Below are 8,000 nucleotides of genomic sequence, written 5' to 3'. Positions count from 1 at the left end.
GTGGGGGGACTGGTGTGTCCCCAGCGTGGGGAAGCTGGGCTGCGACCCCGGTGGGGAAGCCCCTGAAGGTCCGCTCTGCCAGGCACCAGCCCTGGCCCTGCCCGGACACCCCGCTTCTTGGAAAGAAACTGAAAGCCGAGGAGGAAGGCCACTTCCCTCCTCAGAAGAGGAACTCGGAGGCGCCTGGCAGGAAAGTCTCGGTGGGGCTTCTCGGAAGCCGCGGCAGCTGCTCTACGGAGGAAAACCGCAGCCCGGCCGCTGGAGCCCCATGGACAGGCCGCGCTCACGCCTCTCTCAGCACCCCACCTCCTCTTTGCCAGTCTTCATGCTGCCCCGCTGCCCGGGTGCCCTCCCTTCCCCCCAGCAGCCCCCACCCAGGACCGTGCAGTGACAGGGTCTAGGCCCCTCCTCTCTCCACCGCCCACCACTCCCCATGGGCTCCCACCCTCAGGGAGGCGCTGCCCCTCCAGCAGGCCGGCTGGGGCACCCGGGGGCACAGGGAGCCGTGTTTGGAACAGGTCGCATCCCCGAGCATCTCCACTAGCCTAGTGGGTTGAAGCGAGGGCATTTTCTGGGCACCCAGGGTGCTGAACGGTGACTGCTAGGCACTTCATTCATTCTAGACTGGACCCGGCTTCTTTCTCTCAGGGGCGCGGGGTGCCTCTCCCATCCTGGGCACACGGGCAGCTGCTGCAGAGAGGAGAAGTGCACAGGGACAGTCCCAGCAGGTCAGCCCGGGAGCCCTGAGCCTCAGCACAAACGTGTCCGTGGGCGTGGCACTCAGATCTGGCCCGGGCACTCCTCGCTGAAAACCTTCCGGGGCTCCCACTCTTCCAGGGCTGCGGTCCGGGTGTGAGACCCTTGGCACTGCGTCCCAGCCCTCCTCTCCCGCTCCTGTGGGCTTTGCTCTGATGAGCCTCTGCCTCCTCCACTCAGCCACCCGCTCATGTGATAAGACCCTGTGGGGCGTGGATCTGGGGGAGTCTTCCCTGCTCCCAGTGCCAGTCCAGATGGGTGAGGAGCTGCCTCCCTGACCTCACCGGTGCATCCCTCCCCAGGTGCATCCTCACCAACATCACCTGGTGGCTGCCTAGTCCCTTGACCATCACCCAGCCAGTAGGCACCCAAAGGGCAGCGACTGTGGGCTTGGCGTATCTCAATGAACATTTGATGAGTGAACTTAGTTCTATCTACCAGGCTGTGTGTCTGAGAGCCCCACGTGCCCACAGGCCCACCATCCACGTGTGGATGTGTATCCTCCCTGCGGTGGGAGGAGACTCGAGCAAGGCTGTCCTGGTCTTCCTGAGCTGTGTCTGGGTCCCTGCATTTACCCACCAGCGTCACTGACAAGTTTGGACAGTAGGTGGCGCTGCACCCCTCCTCTGTGTTCTCCCTGATGGACCCTGTCATTACCCGAGGGGCCTCAGCAGGCACACAGGGCACCTGGGGCTGCCTGGGTCTCCTGGGGAATCAGTCTGGTCTTCCGATTGAGCATCCAGGGCTCTGACCCCACAGGACCCAAACCCCAGTTCAACCCATGCCCATGCCACTCTGTATGCCAGCACCCAACTGCACCCCCTGGGAAAGCCTGAAGTCCAGGCGGCTGCAGGGCACAGACGTGAAAATAAAAACATGTGCTCAGAGTTCCAGCTCTGTCTCTGGCTGGCTGTGCGACCGTGGGCAAGTCTCTTGACCTCTCTGAGCTCATTTTTATGTCTGTTAAATGGGGATCATGGCAATCTGCGAGGAGACACAACCCATGCGGAACATGGGCCACAGCGGGGCTGCACTGTCAGGCAGAGGTTCTCCAGCGATAGCCCTGGAGGGCTCCTTAAAATACAGGCGTGGGCACCCCCTCCAGATTGTCAGACTCGGTAGCTCTTCCGTGAATTTGCGTTTCTATTGAGTTCCCGGGTGGTGCCGATGCTGCTGGTCGCTTTGAGACCCACTGGGTATAGGATGCTCACACTCACCAGGGAGACACACAGGGTTAGACACAAAGCAGCCGGCCTCCTGTGACGTGGGATGGAAGGAGAGGACAGGGAGGCAAACTCTCAGGGCTGCAGGGGCGCACGGAGGGGAAACACAGCCTGCGGCCTGGGGAGCAAGAGGGGCCTCCGCGCGCTCCCGCCACCACGTCAGCCCCGCCCCCTGGGCAGCCGGTGGCGGGAGGAGGCGAGCCCGGCGCTGGCGCTGGCGCTGCCGGGAACCAGGCCGGCCTCCCTCCACGTGGCCGCCGCCTTTCCCTGGAAGGGATGGGTCGCTGGTTTTCCTCTCCGGCTTGGCCTCTGCTGTGCTTCCTCGGTTCTGGGAACTCACATTTCCTTTGTCTTTCTGTTTTAATGCTGCTTTTTCGTCAGATTATCGTAAGGGTAACACACGTTCGTCTTAGAGCGTTATCACGGGGCGGCAGAGGATGGAGAAGAGAATGGGCACAGCAATCCGGGGGGGCAGGCCCTCGGCGTCTCCCGCGCACGGTTGCAGCCACTTGACATGGTCGCAGGCGCTGTCCTTTGACAGGAGCTCATAGGACAAGAGATGTGAGGGCCGCGCAGCGATCTGAGTGCCGCCCTCGCCGCAGGAAGCGCGGTCTGTTCCAGGTGACTCAGGGGCCCACTTCCTAGGAAGGGACTCGCTGGGTCAAAGGGCGTGCAAAGTAAACATTTAGGGAAATATTAACAAAGTAAGTGTAATAGCCATACACGGAGAACTTCAAAACAAGGTTTTTTAAAAGATCCGAATAAATGAAGAAATATACCATGGACTAATTTGGAAAACTCGATATTCCTGAGCTGGCGATTCTACTCACATTGATCTATAGATTCAAATGCAACCCTTATAAAAATTCAAGCAGGGTTGTTTTTGTAGGAATTAGCAAATTAATATGTATGGTGTCAGATGGGTGCTAGACTTATCGGGGTGATCACTTCATAAGTTATATAAAAGTCTAATTACTTTGTCGTGTATCTGAGATTAACATAATGTATATCAACTGTAATTGAAAGAAATTAATTGTGTTTTTTTTAAAGAAAGAAATTAGCAAATTAATCCTAAAATGCACTGCACATAAAAATGGAAAAGACCTAGAGTAGCCAATATAACTTTGGGGGAAAAATTGAAGGATCCACATTACCTTATTTCAAAATTTACTATAAATAACAGTAATGAAGAAAGTGTGATATTGGTATAAGGACAGACATATTGATCAATGGAACAGAATAAAGACCACAGAAATATATATACAGTGGGGCCTTGACTTATGAGTTTAATTCGTTCTGAGACCGAGCTGGTTAAGGAGCTCGTTAAGGAGTTCGTTAACTCAAATTACCCTATCAACTCAATGCAAAAAATCGGCGGTGAGACAGCTGGTATCTCAAAAAACTCGTTAGTCAGGACGCTCTTAAGTCAAGGCCCCACTGTATTTTTTATAAAAGGACTCAATGCATATGGACAGACGGCTTTCCAAAAAGGTTGTTCAGTTGAAGCTCCCGCCAAGGGTGGCGGGGTCATGGCAGCTGTAGGACCCATCACAACACTTGAGATGGACCAAGGAGGCTCAGGCAGCTGCAGGGAGCGGCGGGGGGCCCAGCACCCTCCAACCGCCTGTCCTCCTGGGCAGTCAGGCCTAGCCGTGCTCCAGGTGAAGGATGTGAAACTCAGGCCGGATGTGCCCCGGGCAAGGTTGCCCTCCTGTTCTTGGAGCCAGGGTCGTCCTGACCCCTCACTGCCCCTCATCCCTCATGCCCAGTCTGTCTGCAATGCTGTTAGGTTACCTTCCAAACACATCTCAGATGTGACCACTCCCGACCACTGCCCTGGCCCATCTCTGCCTGGGTGACTCAGCAGTCCTCGTTATCTCCCCCCAGTCTTTGCCCCATGAGAGTCTGTCCTCCCCAGTAGGCGGAGAGATCTTTTTAAAACAGGTCAAATCAGGGTGGTCCCCAGCTCAGAGCCCTCCAGTGGCTCCCATCTCACTCTGAGTAAAAGCAAGGACTTACCATGTATGACCTACGAGGCTGTTAGGGTATGTGCCTCCCCTATTACCTCCCTGACCTCACTTTCTACCACTCCCTCCCTCACCTCCTCAGCTCCCTGATGCTCCTCAGATCATCCAAGCACATGCCTGCCACCGCCTCGTCTGCTCAAATGTCATCTCAGAACAACCCCAAGCAAATAGGATTTTTTTTCTACCTTTGCCATGATGTATCTCAGTCACTATCTCAACTGCCCACCTCCCTCAGCCCTCAGGCCTTGGAATCCATGTGGCATGTGACTTTGCCTCATGTCTGTAGCCCCAGGTCCAAGCTCAGGGCCTGAAACAGAGCAGACGCTCCAGACGAGGTTGGTGGACTGAACGAACGAATGAACAGGCTGGGATGAAACAGGACCTATTTTGGAAGGTACTCCTGACCACTCTAAGATAGCACCTTGGCCATCTTCATTCCCTTCCCCTGAGTCACATATGTCATTACTGTCTGCTTTCCCGCTGGAAGAAAGCCTCCATGAGGGCCATACTCTGCCTACGGTGTTCATTGCTGTACCCCCAGCACCTGACGTACTGCCTGGCGCACAGTAGGTGCTCATTGAAGCTGTTGAATGGATAATTGAACGAAAGGTGTCACCATCTGGGTGTGTGGTTTCTCCTCTAGACTGTACCTGTCGCCAGCTTGTGGACAGCACCCAGCACATAGCCAGTACTCATCTAGTGTATGAATATATGATGGGGGGCAGGAGTGGGGGGGGGATGTGTGGGAGGCAGGGCCCGAGAGACCACTGATGCTGAGACTGGAGTTCCAGATGAACCCCTGGGCCATTCTCAATCATCGAGGCCTGGGGCTAGTCACTTCACCTCCTTGAACCTTGGTTTTGTCATCCATAAAATGGGCATGATGACACCTGTGCTGCCTGCATTACAGGGCTGTGTGAGGATTAAATGACAGATATAGGTCAGCAAAGCGCAAAGGCAGCCCTGCTCAAGCTGCAGCTTCGCTCTGAGGGCCCCCCTCCCCAACTCGCTCCTCCAAGCACCTCTAGACTGTGTGCCCTCGAGTGCGAGGCCAGGCCTCTTCATCTCTGCATCCATCCGTCGGGCACTGTGCCTGGAAGCTGGGCAGTGCCCCTTGGGCATCTGATGACTGATCAACAAATACATGTGTTGACACCTATAGCCAGTTACCCTGACACGAATAAATCAGGTGGGAAGTTCAGAGCCTGACTGAGGGCTGGGGTGAGGCCACCCAGCTGGGGCTCTGGGTTCTGGGGCAGAGGACCTGCTGGGGCCTCGAGTGCGCCACCTGGGAGACAGGGAAGGAGGAATGAGGGACCGGCCTGCTCCCCCTGGGATGGCACCTGGCAGCCTCCTCCCCAACATTGCCACAGTGGCCACATTCTGGGCTGCAGGGCGGAGGCCTGGCTACCCACCTGCATTCCTCGCTGGTCTGCCCATGACCTCATCCCAGCCGGCAGCTGCCCACGGGCGAGGCTTCACCCCACTCTGCAGATGAGGACACGGAGGCTGGCGGAAATGATGCCCGGTCCCATGGCCTCGGGCACCCCAGAGGGAGGTGGCATGTGGTCATGGAGGTCACTTCTTGCTGCCCATCGGGCTTAAACACCCCATTGATCCTCTCCTTACCCTTCATAAACTCTGGTCGGCTGGTAGGCTGACTCCCTAGGGCTGCCCGAGGTGCCCTGGGCTTGCCAGGCTAGGCTGCCTGCCCCTTCCCCCCCCCGCCCCCCCAGGCTCCGTGACCCAGCAGGGCTAGCTGACAGACAGGCCCTGCCGGGAGGGGCGTGGGACAAAGTGAGCGAAACTCCTTTTAGGAAGGAACTCCTGTCAGAGCCAAGGCTGAGAAACCAGCCTCTTGCCAAGACCTGGGGTGGGGAGCCCAGGTGAGGCGACTCAGCCCTCAAGAATGGGTGGGGTCCTGAGGGGAGGCTTGCACTTCCTCCCGCCCCAGCCCAGGGTCCTGTTCAATCCTTGCCGAGGAGTTTCCTGGCGACAGGCAGTGACCTGTCGGCCGCCCGTGTGGGAAGCAGCTTGGCGTGGCCCTCACCACCTCGTTAGGGTGACTCACCCCGGACTCACCTGGCTGTCAGGGACCTGTCCCACTCCCCCCAGAACCAGCTCCGCCGGCACCCGGAGGGGTAGGGGACTCTGTTCTCCAGCTCCCCATCCTCCCTGGCACCCAGGGCAGAGCCTGCCTGGCACACAGGCAGCAATCAGAATTCATTCATTCATATTTGTTCGCTCATAGTTATTGAGCACCTACTGTATGCCAGACACTGTGCTAGATGCGAGGGATACAAGGCGAGCCAGGCAAACCCAAAACCCTGCCCTCCTGGAATGCACATCCTCACCGGGAAAGTCCGACTGTACACAAATCAGTGAATCATACAAGCTCTCCAAGAGAAAAATAGAGCAAGAAAGTGTGGGATAAAGGTTGCAATTTTTAATAGGGTGTTTGCGTGGCCCTCTCCGAGGTGATATTTGAGCAAAGTCTGATGAAGATGAAGATGAAGATGAAGAGGGAGCTGTGCAGAGAAGGGAGGGGAGAGGCGTACCAGGAGCAGCAAGTGCAAAGGCCCTGGTGTGGGAGTGCAGGGGGCAGGTATTCCCAGACCAGGGAGGAGGCCCTCAGAGCAGGGGCAGAGCGGCTAGGGGAGCGCAGTGGGCAGTGGGAAGATAGGGCAGAAGAGGCGGGAGTAGTCTAGAGTCTGTGCAGGGTCTTAAAGGCCTTTGTAAGAACTTTGCCTTTTACTCAGCTGAATTTTGTCAAAATGCTCCCAAATCCCCCTGTTGTACCCCAGACCAGTCCCCCAGACTTCTTCTGCCTGTCTCGGAGCTCAGAGAGCTGAGTCAAGGGTCAGGGGTGATTTCCCTGGGAAGGGTCTGGAAGGATGAGTGGGGTTGCCACCTGTGGAGAATGCATGAGGAGGAAGGTGCCTGTTGGGGAAAAAGTACCCACCCTACAGGGATGAGTGGAGAGAGGAAAAGAAGGGAGCAGAGGCTGGAAAAGGAAGGTGAGCCCAGTAAGAGGGCGTCTTGCCCAGCTCTCTCCCGCCCCCAAGCCTGTCTTCCCAGACTCGTCTGGGACACATCCCACCCGACACCCTGCTCCAACCTCTCTCAGCTCTGGGCCTCTGCACATGCTCTCCCCTCTGCCGGGATTCTCTGCTGCTCTCTGCCTGTGAGCTCCCACTCCTCCTCGCCAAGTGGTCTCTGAGTCTGCAGAGCGGAACTCCTGCCACTGCCCAGCACGCCCCACTGCAGCACACCCCACTGCAGCACGCCCCACTGCAGCACACCCCACTGCAGCACGCCCCACTGCAGCACGCCCCACTGCAGCACGCCCCACTGCAGCATGCCCCTCTGAGGGATCTCATTCTCCTTGAGACCATGGCTGTGGAGACCGTGGCCGTGGAGACCGTGGCCGTGGAGACCGTGGCTGTGGAGACCGTGGCTGTGGACCACGCTGGCTTTGCTCACCTTCACGTCCTCAGAGCCTGACACGGAGCAGGTGCTGACCCAGGCAAGTGCGTGCACAAACGCTCGCTAGAACTCGGACGCCTCAGAGGGTCTGGAGCAGAGTAACAAGATCAGACTCACATGTGGGGAAGGTGACTGTCACTCAGGGCATGTTGGGGCTGGGGCAGCTGGAGGAGGGGAACTGCCCAGAGGCCGCTGTAATCGCCCAGGCAGGGGCCAGAGAGGAGTGAGGAAGGGCAGAACCAGGGTGCCAGCGGCTGGGAGTGAGGGCGAAACATCCACAGGACATCCTCCTGGGCCTGGGCGCAGCGAGGAGGCGGGAGTGGAGGGCAAGGTCCAACTTTCCCTCTTTTATTTCGTGTCCTTCCTTCTGCCCTGACCCTGGACAGAGATCACTCGCTCAGACAAGATCGCGCAGTGGTGACAAGCATGAGCCTTTGGGGCCCGACTCTGGGTTCAGATCCCGTTTCGACCACATGTGCTGTGTGACATCAGGTGGTTTCCTCAGCCT

General features: G+C 57.5%; 1 protein-coding gene across 1 annotated transcript in view; it reads left to right on the top strand.

The window, feature by feature from the left end:
- FGD2 (FYVE, RhoGEF and PH domain containing 2) overlaps nucleotides 1-7,510 on the top strand; it is a 48,674-nt gene extending 41,164 nt beyond the window's left edge. The window contains exon 16 of the mRNA XM_015571875.1: nucleotides 7,217-7,510. Coding sequence (XP_015427361.1) covers nucleotides 7,217-7,510 — 294 coding nt within the window. The remainder of the gene's footprint in view (nucleotides 1-7,216) is intronic.
- Nucleotides 7,511-8,000: the final 490 nt, after the last annotated feature.

The sequence above is a fragment of the Myotis davidii genome, unplaced genomic scaffold, assembly GCF_000327345.1.
Source record: "Myotis davidii unplaced genomic scaffold, ASM32734v1 scaffold289, whole genome shotgun sequence".
Taxonomy (NCBI): domain Eukaryota; kingdom Metazoa; phylum Chordata; class Mammalia; order Chiroptera; family Vespertilionidae; genus Myotis; species Myotis davidii.
The sequence above is the reverse complement of the archived record's forward strand: the minus strand, read 5'-3'. Positions and strand labels throughout refer to the sequence as shown.